Source organism: Mchenga conophoros, linkage group LG4 (genome assembly GCF_057382185.1).
Source record: "Mchenga conophoros isolate Kocher_MC1m ecotype Shallow Benthic linkage group LG4, M_conophoros_male_GT1.1, whole genome shotgun sequence".
In the NCBI taxonomy this organism is placed as follows: domain Eukaryota; kingdom Metazoa; phylum Chordata; class Actinopteri; order Cichliformes; family Cichlidae; genus Mchenga; species Mchenga conophoros.
This window is the reverse complement of record NC_140529.1, coordinates 31,391,033-31,411,683: the sequence shown is the minus strand read 5'-3', so window position 1 is coordinate 31,411,683 and position 20,651 is coordinate 31,391,033. Positions and strand designations below refer to the sequence as shown.

Here is a 20,651-nt window from a genome sequence, read left to right as displayed (position 1 = left end):
AAGGGAAAACTGCTATGACTATTTGATAATGCAGATAAAGTATCATAAAGCATATTTCATAAGTATTCATTGTTATGTAAGGGATTATGTGAAACAGTGAAATTGTGCAACAGTTTCCATTTATACAGCTAGTTCTATAATAATAATAATAATAAATTTTATTTATGAGCGCCTTTCAAGTCACCCAAGGACACTTTACAATAGGATAAAACAATTAGTAAAACAATGGCAGAATAAGAACAATAAAATAAAGCACAAGATAAAATGAACAAACAGTGTATTCACAGTGAATATGCAGATTTGAACAGATGAGTTTTGAGTTGGGATTTAAACTGGGGGAGAGAACCAATATTTCTTATTTCAGGGGGCAGAGAATTCCACAGCCTGGGAGCAGAGCAGCTGAAGGCTCTGCTTCCCATGGTGGTGAGGCGGAAGGAAGGTACAGTAAGCTGGACAGAAGAAGAAGAACGAAGTGAACGGGCAGAACAAGTGGTGGTTAACAGGTCAGAAAGGTAAGAAGGAGCGAGGTTATGAAGGGCCTTGAAGGTGAGCAGAAGAAGTTTGAAAATTATCCGGAATTTCACAGGGAGCCAGTGAAGTTCCTGAAGAACAGTAGTTCTGACTACTAACTCTGTCCACTGATCATATATATTCCCACAGAAAACAAACAAATGACCTAATTTATAGATAATTACATAATAACACTGGAAATTTAACAAGTGTGTTTTATCCCAGAAGCCTGCATGTTGTAGGCAAATTTTCTTATGTACCCATTACAAAGGGTGTATGATGATATCTATCAGCTGATCGACTACAGGCCTGTCAACGATTATATGTAGCTACTAAGGTGCAAGTACAAAAAATACTATTTCAGTGACATTTTTACACAACAGTGACATTAAAAAAGACAAAGGCTAATAGAGATTATGATTCAAGATCAGAGAAACAAAGAACGGCCTTGAGTGGCTTTCCATTTTAAATGAAATCTAAGGAGTTTTAAATACTAAGGAAAGTAAAGAAATCTTGTTGTGTTATAATAGATTACAGGGATAATCTTAACATACTGACGTTTAGCTTTTAAAGCAATGAACTCTGTAAAGTTAAATGTATAAAGACTGAAGGAGGGCCAGCTGGCACAGCATCCGTTCCTTGTGTCTGGCTCAGTCTGGGGTTGTTGAGCCCATGAGTAGTTCCTATTCTAACATGAGACAGGTTATCTTGTCTGCACCTAGAAGTTTCTGACCTGTCCTTAATAAGACTAATGGTGCTTCTTAAACCCTTCCCTTCTCAAGTGCCCTAATTCCACTCTCGAAGATACTTAAATGGATCTTGCACCGCCTCTTCTCGCTGTGTTACCTCATAGCCACTTAATTCAGCAACACTTAAAGGCATGCTGACTTTCAAGTGTCAGCTGTATTACGGAGATCTGTGTAGTAAGAATTAGGCAACAGCTGTTGTATAATGTATGAAAACTAAATCTAGTTTTTCTCCTGTCCCAAAGCTAGCCTACTTCTACATTAAACATTACCTCTACAGTCACTGTGAACTTTATCTTTATTACTCTGTATTCAAGTGCAAGTTCATCATGTGCACACATCATGTGCTTTCCTGGACTCGAGTTGGCTTGATCTTTGAGACCTTAAAAAGTTCTTTGAACTTGGTTGTCAAACACTTTAATTCAGTCACAAATTAATCCTAGGATTCATGCAGCTGACTGAACGTGGACCTGCCTTTTCAACATGTGGGTTATATATAAGGCTATGCAACTATAGTTGGTCCTAGTATCACTTCATAAATACACACTAAACGATACAAAATCTACTTCTTAGGCCTTTTTCACACATTTTTGAGGAAACACGTGGTTCAACCCGGAAACCGTAATAAGAAAGAGCAAAACAGAAATCCACTGAGAATATAGATCCTATTGCCCAACATTTTTGTCTATCTGTGTAAATTTATCTTTTGAGACACAAACAAACAAACAAACAAACAAACAAAAAACTCCACATTTTGAGAGTAGCCTAGCTATTTTTTGCTCTAATTTAGGAAGTATTGCTGTCTTAATCGCCGGTGATTTAAAGTTCACCTCAAAGTGACCTGATTGGCCAAAGGCTGCCGCGCTTCCCGTTACGTCACTGCTCTTTTATTAGATAAGCGGTGCGTCTCTTCATTCGGAACAAAGCCCGGTTATTATAGTTGGTTTGATCACTCTAGTACGCGTCACCACAAACTAGGGGGGAAAATGACCAACAAGACGACTCCTGTTCTCCTCAAAGCGCTGCTGGAGCTATATGAAGCCCACTCTTCAAAGGTTGTCCGGGGAAACACTAAAAGAGCAAATTTCAGGTGAGTCAAAGGAATTTTAAAACCAAGGTTTGCCCAGGTGGGTGTTTGAGTAACGGGCATTTGCAGTTGCGCTTGTTTTATTGGTCACAGGATAATTCAAATATAGTTTAATCTTGTACATTTTTTTTTTTTTTTTTTTTACGAATGGTAGGTTTAATTTGTAGTATATGAAAAAAGTAAGTAAACCAACGCTTAAGATGCACATTTAACAGATATGGCCCTCTTGCTTTTCTGATACTACATACAATGAATGTTAGCATACATGTTTGGCATTGCCTTTGGGGAAAAATACTGTGTTGATGGCCATACATTAAAATATTGTGGGATTTTTATATAATAGCATAGTGATTGAACAGATGATTAAAGAGCTCACAAATATGATTTCCTCTCCTCAGGATCTTGGGTTCTTCTGGGATCCTGGAAGCAAGAAGGGCAAGCCTCCAGTTCTCCCCTAGCACCTGTGTAAGCACGCCAAGCAGAAGCTTCATTAACCTGGCAGCTCCCATCAGTAACCGCAGGATGGAGTACACTGAGTGTCGGACGTTGGGGTGAGTGCCCCCTTGCAAAAGGACTAAAATAATTATGTGAAATGTAAACAAAATAACAGATAATGGCTTATTTGAAGAAATGCTAAAAACTTGAGTCTTGTCTGAGTACCTTTTACTATGTACAATGAGTTTTAAAGTGAACAGTGTTTTTGGGGTCATATTTCAGGCAGAGTTGATGAGCGTTAGTTTAATCCTCTTATCTTGTATAGCAGTCTACAGAATTTCTTTGGGTTCTGGATAAACCTGAAAAAATGGATGCAGAGGATAGAAACTGAAGTGTTTCTGGTTTTATGTGACTGTGTGTTCAGGTATACTCCAGAGCAGATGTACAGTGTGGTGGCCAGTGTGGACCAGTATCAGCACTTTGTTCCCTGGTGCAAGAAGTCTCGGGTCATGAGGGGGCGAAACGGTGGCCTCCTGGCAGAGCTAGAAATCGGTTTCCCCCCTCTTGTCGAGCGATACATCTCTGAGGTCACTATTGTTCCAAACTACCAAGTCAGGGTAAGTATCTGGTCTCTTACTTTTTAATCAACACCTACCGAAACACACATATAAAAACATTTATGACATGTATGACATGTGGAAAGCTCTTTTTACTGTAGGCCACCAGTTAAGATGAAACGAATCACCATTTCATGATGGAAGGAAAATATGACTGTCTTAATGCCATCATTACATTAAAGTATACATGTTTTTTACAGATCTGGGGGTTTAATATTAGACTTGTTCGACTATCACTTAACAAAAATGTGCTTTTGCATAAAATTATTTGTAAAACTTTCATTATTAATCGGTATATTCCACATTTTGCACAGCACTGTAGACAGTTTCTATCGGCATAATGCTTTATTTGTGATTTTTATGAGTTTGATGCCTTGTTGCAATCCTTGATGAAGAATCAACTGTTTTCAAACAGGCTGTATGTACTGATGGATCTCTCTTCAGCCATCTTGAAACAATATGGAGGTTTTCCCCTGGAGACGGAAACGCAGCAGACTCGTGCAAAGTGGAATTCTATGTAAGTGTTTGTGGTACACTTAATATTTGACACTGGAAGCCATCTGGTTGTGCAGCAGTACACTGGCATAAAACTACACTGACAGTGACCTTTTGCATTAATGATTAACCCTTAGATGCACAACCTACCAATACCTACACTCTTCCACGGTTGGGGTCAAAAATGACCCCAAATAGAAACAATGCATTTTGCTATAAACTCTGTTGTTCTTCAAAATCTTTAAAACAAAGATTTGTAATATTTTCATATTTGGGTTATTCCTCATAAAACATGATTGTGACATGAGGCCCTTTGCATTTTTATTTATTTTTTCATTAATTTTAAGAAATTGCTGTTTTTGTATCCTTGTATCACTTTTGTATGCTTGCTCTGCATATACTGCAGAAGCTGGGTCTTTCCTCTGAAAGGCACAAGTTGTTCATCCACTGTAACGCAATCCCTGAGGATGAATTTCTGCCTGCAGTTGACCAGGAACAGGCCCCATATGTAGCGGAAAACTGCCATGTGGTTTGTTTTCAGTCTGTAGGCTCTGGTCCTCTTGTCATCAAAGTGCAAGAAACGGCGAATATGTTCAAAACTTTGAATTGACATAGTGGCCTTGTACAATGGGTTATGCAGATGACTCCCAAAAAACACACCGACTGGTACATCCCAGTTCTTCTCACTTCCTGCAAGAATGGTCAATCAAATGAAGGCCAGGAGCTTAAGTTTGATTACATTTTTCCACTCTTTTCCCTGTTTGTGGCTTCTCTTCATGCCTCCATGTTTGTGTATGACAGCACCTCTTCTATTAAATTATCAAACATGAACATCTTCCATGCATCTATTGGGGAGACAGTACTAAACCCAGGTGCAAGCCCTGGCCGACTAATTCAGAATATTGTGGGGGGTCATTTTTCACCCCACGTGTGCATCTAAGGGTTAAAGGAATTGCAAAATTAGATAACATACTTGGCTGAGACTAATTTCTTGTTGTAAGTTCTTGTACGGCTCTCAAGTGGATTATCAGCAGAGGAAGTATTGCGTAAAACCCTATTATCGTCTAAATTTAGTCTTGAGTATCACACCGGTGTCCCTTGAGGCCTGAAATAGCCATCAGAGAACAGTGTTAAGGAGCTGCTAACAGGAGCACAGATTATCTGATTACCAACTTTAAAACGCCTCTGCTAAAGATGTGCTTGATTTCTATTTTTAGTTTGATCTTTTTCTTTCTTTTAAGTAAGTCTCACAGAAGAGCATCTCCTCAGCAGTTTCCTAACAAACCTGTCCCCATTCTGCAGGTATCATTTGAGTTCAAGTCTCTTCTGCACTCTCAGCTGGCCAGCGTCTTCTTCGATGAAGTGGTTAAGCAGATGGTTAGTGCCTTTGAGTCACGGGCAGCAAAACTTTACACAAACCAGGAGGAGGTACCGCTGAGGAGGCGGTCGGCATGAGGCGACACCTTTGACCTTTCATCCATCCAGGTGCTTTTGGAGCCCCACCAGCCCACTGTTTTACCTGTTATTGACACTTACACAGGAGACTGGATCTTCTCTTTGCACCCATAGTATATTTTTGAATTAACATGCACAAGGAATACACCTAAAGCTATTTATTTGTAAAGCACAAGCTGATTTCTTTACCTTGCCCTGCATTTATTTATTTTTGTGGATTCAAATAAAGTTATAGTTTTAAGGCTCATGTGGACACTTGATTTTTAGTTAATGTTCTGAAAAGTGACTTCTACTGAAAGCTCAAATGTGGTTGAAGACCTCGTCCTGTGCAGTATTTATCAGTGGAATTAAAATGTCTTGTTTTTGGTAAACTCTCTGCTCTGTTTGTGTCATTTGTAGCATTTAAATTTTCTTAATGTTTCCATGTACTGAGCAACATCTGCTGCAAGAAAAGATTTCCAGTGTAGCAGACTAGTAACTGCTTACTCCTCATGTTTGGGTAAGCGTTCTGGATAAATAGCACTGTCAACCTTGATGGCTGATACTGGCAAACAAAGTGATAGCTACCAATGTCGTCCGCTGATATTGGTTATTTTGCATGATTTCTAAAACAGACAAAGCGGTGCGTGGAATTTTTTTTTGCAAAGTCATATCTGGTCGTTCCTCTATGCACCTGTTTTATGAAATGGAGCTGCAAAGTGGATTTTCAGTTACCCATAACATGCGCTGGCTTTTTGATAACAAGCTGCATGTTCCTCCTCTTTAGCCCGAAGGACACTGCTTTTCCAAACTTCAGTATTTTCATTATTTTTAACACAGTTTGGACAGTTTGTCTGCTTTGTCTGTCCTTTTAATATGCTTAATTTGCATGTTTTAAAGTTGTTTTTTGTCTTTTAAACTGTACCACACTTTGAAAACCTCTTTCAGTGGAGTTAACAGATGTAGTTCTGAATCTGTGCAATAATTTCAAGTACTTGAATTTCTGTTTTGATGTGGTGCCACCTGCCGGTCAAATCCCTTCAGTGCTGATTTTTAGCCATGTAGCTCTGTGCAGAAATGTCTCCCAATTCTCTGAATCTGTTAATATTATGGTTTAACCTTGGTTGGGGAAAAGCCAATTTAACTCATATATATATATATACTTTGAGGATATAATTGCAATTTCAATTTTAGAAATGTTCTGAAATTGTGCAATGGTCTCTTATCCTTAAATGTCATTCTGCCTGTGGGTTTTTGTTTTTGTTTTATTTTTAATTTTATTTTATTTTAAACCAAAAAAAAAATTAAAGGTTTTCTTACTGAACATTTCTGTGTTATTCACTTTGATCGTGGGGAGCTACATAGCTTCCTGCTTATTCACTAACCGAGGTCCCTCCCCGTTTGCCACAGTTCAGTGACACTTTGAAACATTGTATTTATAACATCTGTCTGTCAGAAAAAAATGAGTTTTTCATGTGCAGTGGTCATTTCCTTATTTTTTTTTTTCTTTTTCTTATTTTAACAAAACAAAAATCTGATTACAGCACACTAGAACAGCAATGGAATTAAAAGAAAAGAAAGCCCCGCCCCCAAAGTTTTTTTTTTTTTTAAATGCTACAACAACCAAGGCTCATACAGCCTAGCATTTGTAAATGCAAACGTACATGCATTAAAAAACGACATTTCTTCTGAGCTTTCAGGCCTTTTCCATCATGGTAAAGAGGTAATGAAAATACTCCATTAATTCATGGTAAACCTTCAAATGAGCTACAATTGTAAATAACTTCAAGACCTTGTTAAGAAGAGCATTTGCATGATGTTCAAATGCATGATTGCATGATTGCATGATGGGGGGGGCTTCCTTGTAGATCTATGCAGCAAAAGAGTCTGTCAGGCATGGATTCCCCTCAGGACAGAGCAGAGTGCATGCAGTCGAAATGTGGTGAACAATATTCATTATTGACAAACCAGCAAATTAAACCCAAACCACAAACTTTAAACACACAACTGGTGAGAGTGCAAACTCTTTTTCTTCAGGCCAATTTAAACCTCAACAACATACAACCCAATTAGTTTCCTTTATGATGCATATTTTAGCACACTGCTCCAGAAAAGGACAAACCACCTGTGTTAATTAGACTCCCTCACCCTGGTTGCAGTCCGTAAATAAAGCTCCGCTACCACAATGTGATTTTACAGCGTGAGAGTGAAAAAACAAAGAATCAGACCTACATTGGTATCCGTTTATTTGGGTTGTGAGGAAGGTATCAAGTAAATATGACCATGACAAACACGAGTTAAATTCACAAATACTCTATATTTTAGTAAAGCAGGTGGACGGCTTTACCGAAGTGTCGGGCTGAAGGTCCTGATGGTATTGTTTGAAATTCAACCAGCAGACAGAGACAAAAAGATTTTGACAAAATATATTTGTTATGGACACATTTCCTGAGGTCGAACAGAGAGCTAGAAACTCACACAAGCAGCAAAAACTGTTACTGTCATTTATGTTTTCAGATATCAAACTGCATGCTGAGACTAAGGATAGTGTTTACCGGGGGATATTTCCATCTGTTTATTTGGTCTACTAATGTTTGTGTGTGAAGAAATGCAGTATTTACAACAGTAGGAGGTGTGTATGTACTATGTAGGAGTATGTTGGACCCTGTCAAAATAAACCTATCTAGGTGCATTTCACTAAAAGAACATGAGATTTTGTGCAAGAGTGGTTTAATTTAGAAACGAAAATAAAGCTCTTTGGCACTAAGCATTGAATTAGGCTTAGGCTATAAATAACATTTATTGTAAGTTTTTTTTAATGGGACGCTTTGGAATTGCAATTTGAATGTTCACAATGCAAATTAATCAGGATATTTTCAGACCCGCCTGCTTTTCAGAATGGAAATCGCAATTACAAACTGATAGGGCTGAAGGGGAATCTTCACAATGAGCCAATATAACAGACAGATTCATGGTTTTACGTAAAAACATCATTTTCAACATAGCGTGGAAGCCATATCTGAATGCCATAAAAATATAAATCTATGTACGTAACTCTGTAACAATATTTATTTGACTCATCAGAAGCCACAAACAACAATGTACAACACAGCTGGTCAAGGCAACAAGAAAATTCTACTTATACTTGTTATTTCTGCATACACACTATGATATGATGAATCTATTTTTGGACAGTTAATTTGGCTGAGCAAAATGCCTCCCCGTGGTCATTAGTGGCCCTACAGGTATACACATTGCCGTCCTCTGGGCCAACTTTGGCTAGAACCAGCGTACACTGGCCATCTTCCTCATACTCTATTTGCACAGTGGGGGACTCCTCAATAGGCTCATCACCACACAGCCACAGCACCTCCGGGTCAGGGTAACCTGGCAAGATAAACAGAAATGTGAGATCAGGAGGGAAAAGAACACAACTTTTGAAACGCTATCAAAGAAAAGATGTTTTTACATGTTCAAGATTGAATTTTCAAGCCTGCTACAGTAAGTCTGACTTGAATCCAAGATAAGAAGTTGCTTTGTACCTGTGAGGTGACACGAGAGACGGGCACTGGATCCCTGAGTTACAGTCCGGTCTTTCAACCTCTTTGTGAACACCGGGGGTTCCTGCAGCTTAAGCTCCAGGGAGGTCAACGCTTCCTCTGCCTCTGGGCTCAGGGGTGATTCTAGGAGATATATATCAATAAGATGGGAAACCCACTAAACCAAAATGCGTGCAATGTGATGAGTAAAGGTATGCAAGATTTTCACCTCCTCCAGGAGTTGTAGGAGATGCAGAGCCTTCCGCCTTAGAGAGCAGAGCCATTCTCTTCAGTGCTAACATGGCCTTGCCAGCTTTCTATGAGACAAATGTGTATGAGAACAAAATGTACATTTTAAATTTTAAATAATAAATAAATAAATAAAGAGTAATTTGGTGCTTACCTTCCACTTCTGTCTAGCCAAAAACCTCTTCATCTTCTCTTTGGACAGACTCTTGGTGAGAGTGAGCTCTTTAGACTTAAATGCTGCCATCCAGGGATGGGCAAGGGCCTGTTCACAGGTCATCCTACGCCTGATCAACAATTACAGTTACAGATGGTTAAGTAAGGAGGTAAAGTAGGGTACTTTACAGTTGTAAATCTATGAAATCACCTCGGGTCTTTGCTGAGCAGGGAGCTTATGAAATTTTTAGCCTCCTCTGTTATCTCGTCAAAGCTCTCCTCGTCAAACTCCCACTGAGCAGCTGTGACCAAGGCCAGGGTCTCTGCATCACTGTTTCCCTGGAACGGAGATTCCCCACTGAGCCTGGAAACCACAGAAAAAAAGTGGAGAAGATTAGTGTTGAATATACATCCTTTACATGTGGTTTCAATCTATACCCACTAGGTGGCACAATAAGGCTAAAACTCTAAATTTCAGTTTTGATTGTATGAGCTAAAGAATTTTAGACAAAAATCTTGTTTGAAAAATACTAAACTATCTCTTGAATATAGAAAGAGACAGTTAGACTCACAGTATGTAGCAGATCACCCCAATGCTCCACATATCAGTCCCCAAACCCACAGGCTCATAGTTGATCACTTCCGGGGCCACAAATTCTGGAGTCCCGTGCATCACCTTCAGAGGTGTGTTTTGATCTGTTCAATGGAAATCCCATAATGTAGGTATTAAGACGCACACGAGGTAGACAAGCATAAAAGTAGAGTATTGTTCCACATACCTATTCTACTGGCTAAGCCAAAGTCGATGATCTTTATGGAGGTGCCTGTGGTGTCAACACATACGATGTTTTCAGGTTTGAGGTCCAGATGGACAATGTTTTGCTGATGCATGTAGGCAATCCCCTCCAGGATCTGCTGCATGTAGTGCACACTTGAAGGCTCCGTGTGCTCAAAGTTGTCATCCACAATACGTTCAAAGAGTTCGCCACCTGCAATACTGCAGACAAACAAAACAGCAGTGACACACCAGAAAATACTAGGAATTTTGCTTTGCCTTTTGCTCTGATAAGGATACTTACAACTCCATCACCATGACCATTTCAGACTTGTGATCATATGCTGCCAGACACTGAACCAGTTTGGGGTGGTGGAGGTAATTCATCAGCTCTATTTCCTTACGAGCGGCTTCCCTCTCCTTGGCACGGCGTCCTTTGTAGAACTTCCCAGCGCACACACGTCCTGTCTCTTTGTGGATGAGCTTGTACACCATCCCAAATTTTCCCCTTATGAAGAAAGTTTAGTCATTTCTATCTCTGGATATTAGGAATGAATAGTTAATGGTTACACCATCATGGCCTATCACAATAAGTAGTTCATGTTAATGGCTGATTTCCATCTGATTCTTGTTCACCTATCACTAATACGGTAACGTCACCGTACATTCCTTGTCATGGATAAAACACGACTACAGGTGTTTTCAAGCTGGAATGCATGCCTCTACTTGAAAGCATTTTTATTTTCTTGGCAGAATTTCAACCTGGAATTCCCACTCACACACTTCCTTGGAATTGGAAATGTCAAAACGTTCTCAACTTGTTGTAATTATAGTTTCTGACAAACTTCTTGTTTCTACTTGGAAAGATTATTATTGGAAAATTGGGATTTGACATATCTGATACTCACATTCCAAGTTTCTCCTGCATATCGTAGTGTTCCGTAACTTTGTGGGAAGAGTCAACAGACACAGTGGTATACATCTGAGGGGCTTCTTCTTCTTTTATCTTGTCTGAATGTATGCACACAGCCACAACAGCTTTAATCTAATGCTTATTATACCTGCCTTTATTACAAATGTGCTGTCAAAATCCCAGTATCACCTCACCTCTTTCCTCCATTCTCACCACTGGTGACACTGGGCCTGGCTCGCTTAGTCCTACTACGTTATAGGCCTTTACTCTGAAGCAGTGTTCCTGTTGTGGCTGAAGCCCAGAACAAACTTTGTATGAGGTACTCTTACACTCGCTTGTTAGCTCTCTCCAAACCTCAGGCTCAGCACTTCCTTGGTTATTTACTTCAACGACATAACCAAGGATGGCACTGCCGCCATCATAGCAGGGGCCTGACCAGGATAGCACAAGACTGGATGAGGAGACAAGGGAGATCACTGGACTGGAGGCAGGAGGTTGTGGTCTCTCTGGTGGGAGGATGATTAAAATAAGTCTCCAAGGAACTGCTTTACTTGATTTGGTTCTGACTCTTTAGAATAGACTCACCTATAACAGAAAGGGTGATTGTGTGTTCTGCTGAGCTCTTTCGGTCTTTTACTACAATGGTGTAGCGACCTGTGTGCTGGGGTTTAGCCTCTTCTATAACCAGCGTACTACTCCGATTAGTATTTTCTGTCCTTAGCTCTAGGCCGTCCACTATCTGCACAGAAAAACAGGAAAAATAGATATAATGTGGAGTCAAATACATTTGAGATGGCAGAAGCAGATGTCTTGTTTTTGCTATTTATCCTTTTTATTGCTGCACCTGTTCTTTGTTTCTGATCCAACAAGATGCTACAGGAGGGCTTCCAGTAAAACTACACGTCAGCCTGGCGCTTTGTCCCACCTTCACCTCCACGTGCTGCGGTGGGTTTTCAAAACATAACGATCGGCCTGCCAAATAAAAATAAAAAAATGAGAAAAGTGACTCAAAGTGAACTGCAGCATCTGCACTTCCTCAGTTCACAATAGGGTTAAAAATATCTGCTGAATGCCTGAAAACTAATGTGTGTGAGCATGAGATAAAGACTAAGAAATAGCTAACTGATACCCTTCTTATTATGGTATTTAGCAGGACCTTGTGCCTCAAGTGAAAACACAATGCAATACAGATGACCTATCGCCCACAAGGACAACAAGTCTTTGTGTAATCAAGTTTGTTGAAATATTTCACCAGCTTTTTGAAAATACACATTCCCAGCTGTTTACCCTTAAAGGAAGTAAAGAGAAAATGTTTTTATAGCCATACATTATACAGTATCCAGGGATTATAATCTGCCCTGCTTTGTGCTGCACACACACACAAAAAAATCCATATATGAGCTGAAGTCATGTCATCTCTCTCGCTGTCAATATTCAAATCTTGTGGCGTCAGAATGGTGAATTTGACTAAAGTAGATCTGATAATATTAAGTTTAAGTGGCTTTAATGTGCACAGTTTTACCTTCTGAGTACAAGCTGTTGCCATTACAAGCCAATATTTCATTCCTAAAAATAAAAACCATGAATAAATGATGAAATGTCCTGTGCTCTCAAAATAAACAACCAGACCTCATTATGGGAGTATTTCACATATTTGCTTTTGCAGCCTAAACCCTAAGGTTGATTCAGTCAACTCAGTAGAGCACATTAAAGCGTAAGGAGAGCATTATGAGACCAAAGGTGACATGAAGAAAGTACAGCTCCAGCAACAGATCCGCCTACGCACAAACAAACTCTACAATAAGTCACATTTTTTCATAGAAGAAAAATAACAGCAGACAGAAGAAGTTATCAAGCACTTAATAAGAAGCACATGGATGCTGGAGAGGTGGGTAAATTTCTCAGTATGTGGGAAAAAAAAAAGAAAAAAAAAAAAAGAGCGTTTTTCTCACCTATCCTTGAGTTGGCTCGCTTCTTTGGGACGACTTCTGCAAAGACAGATCAGGTGCAGGTAGGTTTTAGCCAGAAGGATAGAGGTGTGGCTCTTCTATCTATGGCTATCAGTTTGCACTATTTTACTGTACTTTGCTCTATCCACTACCCTACATGGTGTATACTTGGTACAGAGAAATTTCAGTGGGTGTATCGGAGAGCTGCATAATTGTGTTATATATGTTTTGCCTAACGGCCAATCACACAAGGACTGGAAGTGCGTTTCCTTTTATAAACATAACATGGATTTCCTGAAGAAACTGAAACAGAGGCCAAGAAATTGTACATCAAAACACATCAGTACTGTTTCTATACTAAGAAACCGATCAGTGTGCAAGAGAAAAGAAGAAATTGCATTATATCTGTGCTAACTATAGTTCATTAAATGGGAATTAATTTACATTTGTTTTTTGACTAGAAATTAACCAGCACTGTCTAATCAAATAATTCTGGTTTACCTTTTGGAGATGAGACTGGGCTCTGCCTATCAGAGCCTGTAGGAGACATACAAATAGATCCTTTGAATTTGTGTAGCTCATCTTTTGGAGTCTGCGGTAACGTTCCATTTCCCATTACACTTTTGGATGGAGAAGTGGGAGTCTTTAAAGCGCGATTCTGCACGCCACAGATACTTTCAAAGTCTAATTTGGTCAGAAGAGAAAAACGAGAAGAGACTACATCAGAAATAAAACTCTGGCTTTGTTTTGAGTAATGAACACACTGAACGTTCCATTTATTGTAGACTTAAAGTTGCAAGAGGTAAATTGTCCAATTAGCTGAATATTTCATGAGTTCCCAGTTGCTCACCTCTTACAACCACAGCAGCACTGCAAGATGTCTTCCCTGCGCTGCTTTCTGCCAAGCAGGTGTAGGCACCGGCGTCTTCTGGTAAGCACTCCCTCACAACAAAACTGGCCTCCCTGCCATTGAAGGAAGCCTTCCCGAAACGGGCCACTTCACCTGCCAACAGGTGAGGTAAACAAGCAACCCATCAGCATGCTCTTGCACTACTTTTGGCTTCTTGATTCTCTATGTGGCATTTTTAATTGAATGCATAAAAAACAGAAAGTCAAAAACATGTTTGTTTTGAATAATTATCTGCTCTTTAGCGTTCTTTGGTTGACCACACCCACAGCTGAAAAGTATATGCAGTGTAAACTGAGATGCATTGTAAACTGTCTCTTCTCACCATTGTGCAGCCACGATATTTTGATCGGTCGACTTCCTTTGAGAACTCCACGTAACCTAATGTCAGTCCCTTCATCTACACAGCAGTCCTCCAGAGGCTGTATGAAGACAGGTGGATCCAGATGTTTAGACCCTGGATTTGGAGGAGATACAGAATTACAATACAATTAATACAAAAGTGACAAAGTCTTATTGTATTAAATTATGTAATCTATCCTTAGAACTGCATTTTTGCCCATATACAGTACACTAGTTACAGTTTAACAAAAAAGTGTTTAAATTAAGCAAGGGACCCTAATTTGCCCCAAGGTGAATTACTGCTTGAAACGTGGAGCATAAAGTAGTAATACACAATTTCATGTCATTACAGACTCCCAGGTCGTTTCTTAGGCAGTGTAACTTAGAAACCTAGAAAGAAGAACCACATATTATTGCCCATTGTAAACCCATATACAGCATACTAGTTATGATTTAACAAAACGGTGCTTTTCTATGAACCTTTAACCAGTGTTTACAGTACTGAATGGTTCAGTTAGCACACTGGTGTTTCTGAAAAGGAACTGAATGCTGCAACAACTCTGAGCAACACTTCTGCACACAGACACGCTCAGAGGTGGCTCATAGCAGCTATTTTATCAAATAGCTGGTATGTGTTGTTAGTTTAGTGGAAAGATTAATTTTAGTAACTCTATATTTCACTTGACACTCTTTAAAACCTTTGATTTGAACAGCAGCCAAAGACGTGCCTGTTCCTGAACTTTTGACTTGATTTTGACTTTGAAGGTTTTGTACAAAGTTGCCATTTGCCCAACAGATCGATGACATGGAAGCAACAGCGACATATAATATATGGAAATATGGAAGAGCAAACTAATGACCATGAGAAATACAGCACATGTGACTTGCTGGTTATAACAAAAAAACAACATTTTGAGGACATAGGAAATGAGATGTCAGCTGTGGGCTGACATGAAAGTGAAAGGCTTCCAAGTCAATAAACAAGCACACTACTGGACGGCTAAACTCAAAATAAACATGAAACTGAATATTAATTTTAAGTGTAGCAAACTGTTTGTGTTGCATGCGTGAGCGCTATTAGTTTAGGCAAACAATCTGTTTTTACAAGTGAATATTAAAGAATATGTTGGAGTCCGCTCTGGATGGTCGCCAACTTGTTATCAAGAAGTACTGCCGTGCTCAGACTTGCCTGTTCAAACGCTGACATCCATAAATGTCACCAGTTGTGTGTTTTCTTCTTGAAAGCAGCTCTTACCTGCATCAGTACATTTTACTGAGGTCCTTGTGCCGACAACTCCTGGCCCGTTCTCAGGTGCAGGTGATGGACCGGGGGCCTTGATGCGCATTTTAAAGGTCGACACAAAACGCTGTTTGCTGCCATCACTATTCATGTCTGTTTCAGGAAACCAACAAATGAAAAAAGAATTACAAAGTCATGCCTCAAACTGATTATCAAACTTCCTCTCTCTGTCACTGTGGTGTTGGCCTCTGTGGCTTGCTCACTATCTTTTTCATAAAATTAACAAGCCTCTGTGTGTCCCTCTCACCCTGTGCTAAACCACTGAAGCTCTGCCCTCAGTCCTCACACTTTACTGCACGTTCTAGTCCCTTTTACTCACCCTCCTATTATCTACATCTAGCTCCACCTACATGACAAATCATGTTGTTTCACTTTGGCCATATCAGGCGCGGCGGACGTCTCATATGCTTTCAAAATCACTGTAACAGCAAAAACCCACTACTCGGACTCCTTTTTGTCATGCCTTGTAAACACTACATTTAAACATGGAACGATATAAAGCGGGAGAGTGGGAGCGAATGAGGGGGACTTATCTACCTATCCAGGCAAAGGTCGCTTTGTGTTCTGTTTGGTGAATGCAGTCTTGTTCACCGGTTTCTCTGTTTGCTTTCTCACTTATCAATGCTACAACTGAACTTTGTGATGCCAGTGACATCACCATTGCAAAGGTTTACTTCATCCCTGCGGACTCTAAATCCTCTGACTGTAGCAACAGTCAAATCTGAGCCCCTTCCCCTGGTACAATATATCCCAACACAAGAACGATGGCCTTTTTGAACGGCAGCAGCGTCACTTTGACTTCCACGTGCTAATATAGTAACCAGGAGACGTCTGTGCAGGAGAACTGCTCTTGGTAAAACATACATGTTTGAGGCATTCATCTCAACGGAGAACAGCAGTGCTCTCTGCCAGGTTGAATGAAGTTTGTATTATTTATTACAGGTTTCAGCCACAAGTAAACAACAATTATCAACACGAGTGCATCTTGGTGTAGCAGTTTCAATTAGGTGAATTAACTACACTACAAATGCTGGATTGATAGTCAGAGAATTCTACAGAAACCTGCTGAAGTGGTGATAACATCTCTCTCCACTCCACCCCCATCCCAGCTTCCCAAATTCCACATCAATGATCACACAAAAAGGGACTGCAAGGGGCTTGTTTTAGTTTCCGTGGGAGAATTCCTATCTCGTTTACCAAAAAGCTGCCAACACAGACATCCTTGTTGGGATTTTTTAGAACAAAGACATTATTACACATGTTAAAAGCCCAATGTCTGAAAAAAATCGTATTCTTATTACTGTTGTTGTTGCTTTTATTAAGATTTTTTTTTAAATAGCATAACGATCCAGGCCTAGTTTTGTCTCTAAAGCCTGGGTTGGGATGAAACCACTGAAATTCAACACAAAATTGCCTCAGCAGGTTAATAATAACATACAAAAGTTCAGGTAAGACAGATTAGACCCATTTACATTGTTAAGCTACATTTGCTGGAAACTATTTTCGCCTTTTTAGTCAGTCAGGCAACACACCCAGAACCTGACTGCCTTACTATTGTAATTCCCTGGGTACCAGGGAATTTCTACATAGTGACACACACTGAATGAAAGTTTAAGTTATTCACCCAGGGTCTGCAACGTCTCCAGGTGAAGCTAACAACTACTGCAATACTGAAAAGGAATGTCGCAGTACAGAAACAAATCACCACGGCTGAACAACCTTGCACAGTATGACAGAAATAGTATCTAATAAGGTCGGACATAAAGCGTTTAATAAGACGTGACATCAAAGACAAAACACGCACAGAAAGTTGGCACAAACTCTCTAGCTACAGGGCTGCTCATTAAAAAGGAAACAGAATGATTGTGCTGCATTTGTCTCACAGTGTCTTCGCTCGTGCCAATGCAAGTCAATGCAAGTAACATAATTTATTAGGGACCTTTTTAAAATAAATAAATAAATTGAGGTCATTGTATGTACAAATGATACCTAGAACCCCAGATCTTGGGCTTCAGACATCTCTAAACATTTTCTCATTGACTGTCCTACTATTGGATCTGTATATTACATAGAGTGGATATTATGCGTATATGTTAAGTTGATGCATACAGCTCTTGTTGTGCACGGAGAAGCCCCGCTCACCTCCTCGGACTAAGACTTACGTAAGACAGACAAAGATGAAAAGTGGAGATGGTCACAGCACAGTCAAAACTATTTCATCTACAGATGAAAATCTTTGACATGCTTAAAAAGTGAAACGGGTGCATTGCCGGTGAGAAGAAAACCTTGGCCTCATAATTTAAAATGAAAAAGTAAACAAAGGCTTCTTTTCACACGAAGCATAGCGTCAGAAAAAGAATGTAAGATAGGAAAACCCACTGGATCAATCCGATGAAGTTTAGATCCTTTTCATTTACACAAGTTCCTCAATGGCTAATTTTCATGCTTCTATTTTATGCTTTATTGCTGAATCATCATATAGCATTTTTAAATCACCTAGTGAACAAAAGACCTAGAATATAACATTATGATTTCAATAGATGATATTGTTTTACATTCTTTGCTTTCTCAAGTGCATTTAACACTACTCAAGTCACTTTTCAACCAAGGAAGCTGCTACCAAGGAAGAATCTACAGTAAACACATCCACACCTTGGCTTTCATTACAACTCCAGATCACTACAGAAATACATAATTCTGCAGCAGTTGCTATATAAATAATGGTAAGGAGGAGCACCAGGGGGTGCTCTGTAGATGCCAACTATTTGTGTAAAAATTAAGGGAAAAGAAGAGTTTCCCAAATCTGGAACCTAACCTTTATTTATTTTCTTATCTTCTACTTTCTGCTGCCCCCTCCAGGCTTCTCCACATCAGCTCACCGAGCTCCATCACTATGTCCATGAATATTCTCTATGATATTCCTCTTTTCCTCCTGCCTGGCAGCACCATTTATAACATAAATAGCCCAATATATGTCTACGATGCCTCCACAGTACATGCCCAGACCATCTCAGCCTTGCCTCACTATCTTCTGTCTCCAAACTGCTCAACCTGAGTTGTTCCTGTAAAGTACTCATTTCTAATCTTGTGCATTCTGGATACTCCCAACCAAAATCTTTGTAAATTCAACTCTGCTACCTCCAGTCTCCTATATTTTTTTTTGTCAGTGCCACCATCTCAAAACCATACATCACAGTAGGTCTCACTAGCATCTTAAAAACCTTCCCTTTTACTCCTGCTGCTATCCTTCTGTCACAAATGACCCAAGACACTCATCTCCAACGACTTAAACTGCCTTTGTTCACCTCACTTGCTTTAAATTCTTTAAACTCACTTCCTCAGCCTTCAGAACAAGAACAGACTGCAGCACACTGCATCAGTGTGCTCTAAAATCATTGGCCTGCCTGTCAGAACTCTGGCACAGGTTTTCAGCCAACAGGCCCTTAGACAGGAAGCCAAAATCTCTCACATTCTTCACCCGCATTTCAATGGCTCCCCTCTGGGCGACACCACTGCTGCATTTCCTGCAGGACTGAGAGGAGCAGAGCCACATTTGTCCCCAAAGCCACTCTGCTTTTTAACTCCAGCCGATAAGATCATTTCCCACACCAGAAACATAAACTACCCTCTTCTACTACCAACACTTTATTCACTTTTCAGTCAGTTTAATTTTAAAACTGTATATACTGTATATTCTGTGTATTTATTATTTCACTCTTATTGCCTGTTCTTATTGTCCTTATCTTCAATGTTATGCTGCTCTGTTGTTTGTTAATTGCCCCTTGGGGATAAATAAAGTCTTCTGATTCTGATCTACCTCCACTATGTCCAACATCTCAGGCTGTCTTTCACCTGCTCCCTACTCTCACTACTGATTACAGTGTCATCTGTCCAACGAGACCCATCTGTTATCCTATCTATCCATATAGCATTACAAACAAGCAGGGGCTAAGAACCAACCACTGATGTAGTCGCATGCCCTTAAACTATTTTATCATGAAATGCACACCTCACCAATATGTCATTAAGCAGATCCGCACCACCCTCAACTACAGTACTTCTCTGTCACCCCTGACTTCCTCATATAGTAGAGTACCACAGTTCCTCTCTTGGCACTCCATCATAAACTTTCTATACTTTGTTTTCTTACATTTGTTTAATCTTTTTATAATTATTATTATTATTGTTATTATTATTGACTATCATACAGAGAATTAGGCTGTATTTTTAAGTTTAAGTTGACCTGGTCAGCCATATCATCCGCTCACCATAAAATGAAAAATCCAAGACATTTTCTTTGGATTCTAATAACAGACTTGACTGAAAAATACCCGAACCTACATCACCTGATTTTAACATCTTCTGTCTTCAGCTGATTCAAAGTCATCATGTCTAGCAGTAGTAGCTCACTCTTCCAGCAAAGCTCGGCATATTGGCGGCATGTATGGGGTTACTTGTATCTTCCTTTGACTTGCCAAAGCCCGGAAACGCATTTAAAGAATTAATAAATAATAACCCAACCGTCTTCTAGAGAAACTCGGAAAGTCATGCTCAGCTGTTAACACCTCTTTGCTGTTGTGTTTTCTACAGTCATTGCTACTAACAGATGCCACTTCCTTTCGCCATCCTTTTGACTGAATGAGAACACTGGCGCCATCTAGAGGTGGACTACATTTCCTCAAGCACTACAAGCTTCCGTTTTGAATTGTCGGCGTTGCTATTATTAGTTGACCTTACATGTAAGTACACAGTCAGATCCATATGAGGATTTGCACACTGACACAATTCACCATAGTTGATTTTAAACCACAGAGTCTTTCATCTTTAGAGTTTTAACACTGCATTAACTTGTTATGAATTAAAGCCATTTTCATACCCTCCCCACCCTTGTTAGAGGCTTAAATGTAATTGGAGAATTAACTATAAGGACTGGTTTTCGTAACTGATTGAAACTGATCTGGAGTCAATGACTACCTGAAGTTTAAAATCCATGGACATCACCAAATACGTTTTTTCCTTTGAGATGCTCAGCGAGGCCTTTACTGCAGCCACCTGCAGTTTCTGCTTATTTGTGCGTCAATCTGCCCGCAGTTTTCCATGCTGTGGGGTTTGCTTTTTGCTGCTTTTTGCTGTCTCTCTGATAGGTTTATTTGGCTTTTTTGTTGTTGTTGTTGTTGTTGTTGCATCAGCATTTCTCTAA

General features: G+C 39.7%; 3 protein-coding genes across 6 annotated transcripts in view; 2 read left to right on the top strand and 1 right to left on the bottom strand.

The window, feature by feature from the left end:
* Positions 1-2,160: 2,160 nt before the first annotated feature.
* LOC146576483 (coenzyme Q-binding protein COQ10 homolog, mitochondrial) lies at positions 2,161-5,716 on the top strand. Its single transcript, XM_085271784.1, has 5 exons — positions 2,161-2,346; positions 2,742-2,894; positions 3,203-3,395; positions 3,811-3,912; positions 5,193-5,716. Exons 1-5 carry the CDS (start codon positions 2,243-2,245, stop codon positions 5,343-5,345), a joined length of 705 nt encoding a protein of 234 aa, XP_085127910.1. The 5' UTR covers positions 2,161-2,242; the 3' UTR covers positions 5,346-5,716.
* A 2,659-nt stretch (positions 5,717-8,375) lies between these two features.
* mylk5 (myosin, light chain kinase 5) lies at positions 8,376-20,443 on the bottom strand. 4 transcript variants are annotated; one of them, XM_085271776.1, is made up of 18 exons: positions 20,426-20,443; positions 15,407-15,544; positions 14,135-14,266; positions 13,753-13,905; positions 13,404-13,586; positions 12,906-12,941; positions 11,798-11,925; positions 11,539-11,692; positions 11,148-11,459; positions 10,949-11,051; positions 10,345-10,548; positions 10,045-10,262; positions 9,838-9,961; positions 9,477-9,629; positions 9,267-9,396; positions 9,093-9,180; positions 8,867-9,007; positions 8,376-8,711 (listed from the first exon to the last, which is right to left on the bottom strand). In XM_085271776.1, exons 2-18 carry the CDS (start codon positions 15,540-15,542, stop codon positions 8,506-8,508), a joined length of 2,601 nt encoding a protein of 866 aa, XP_085127902.1. In that variant the 5' UTR covers positions 15,543-15,544; positions 20,426-20,443; the 3' UTR covers positions 8,376-8,505. The 4 variants fall into 4 exon arrangements, with proteins under 4 accessions (XP_085127902.1, XP_085127900.1, XP_085127901.1 ...); XM_085271774.1 differs by lacking the exon at positions 20,426-20,443 and adding an exon at positions 19,798-20,059; XM_085271775.1 differs by lacking the exon at positions 20,426-20,443 and adding an exon at positions 15,771-15,790.
* Positions 20,172-20,651, top strand: part of meioc (meiosis specific with coiled-coil domain) — a 19,648-nt gene continuing 19,168 nt past the window's right edge. The window contains exon 1 of the mRNA XM_085271781.1: positions 20,172-20,190. The gene's annotated coding sequence lies outside the window, so the exon portion shown is untranslated. The remainder of the gene's footprint in view (positions 20,191-20,651) is intronic.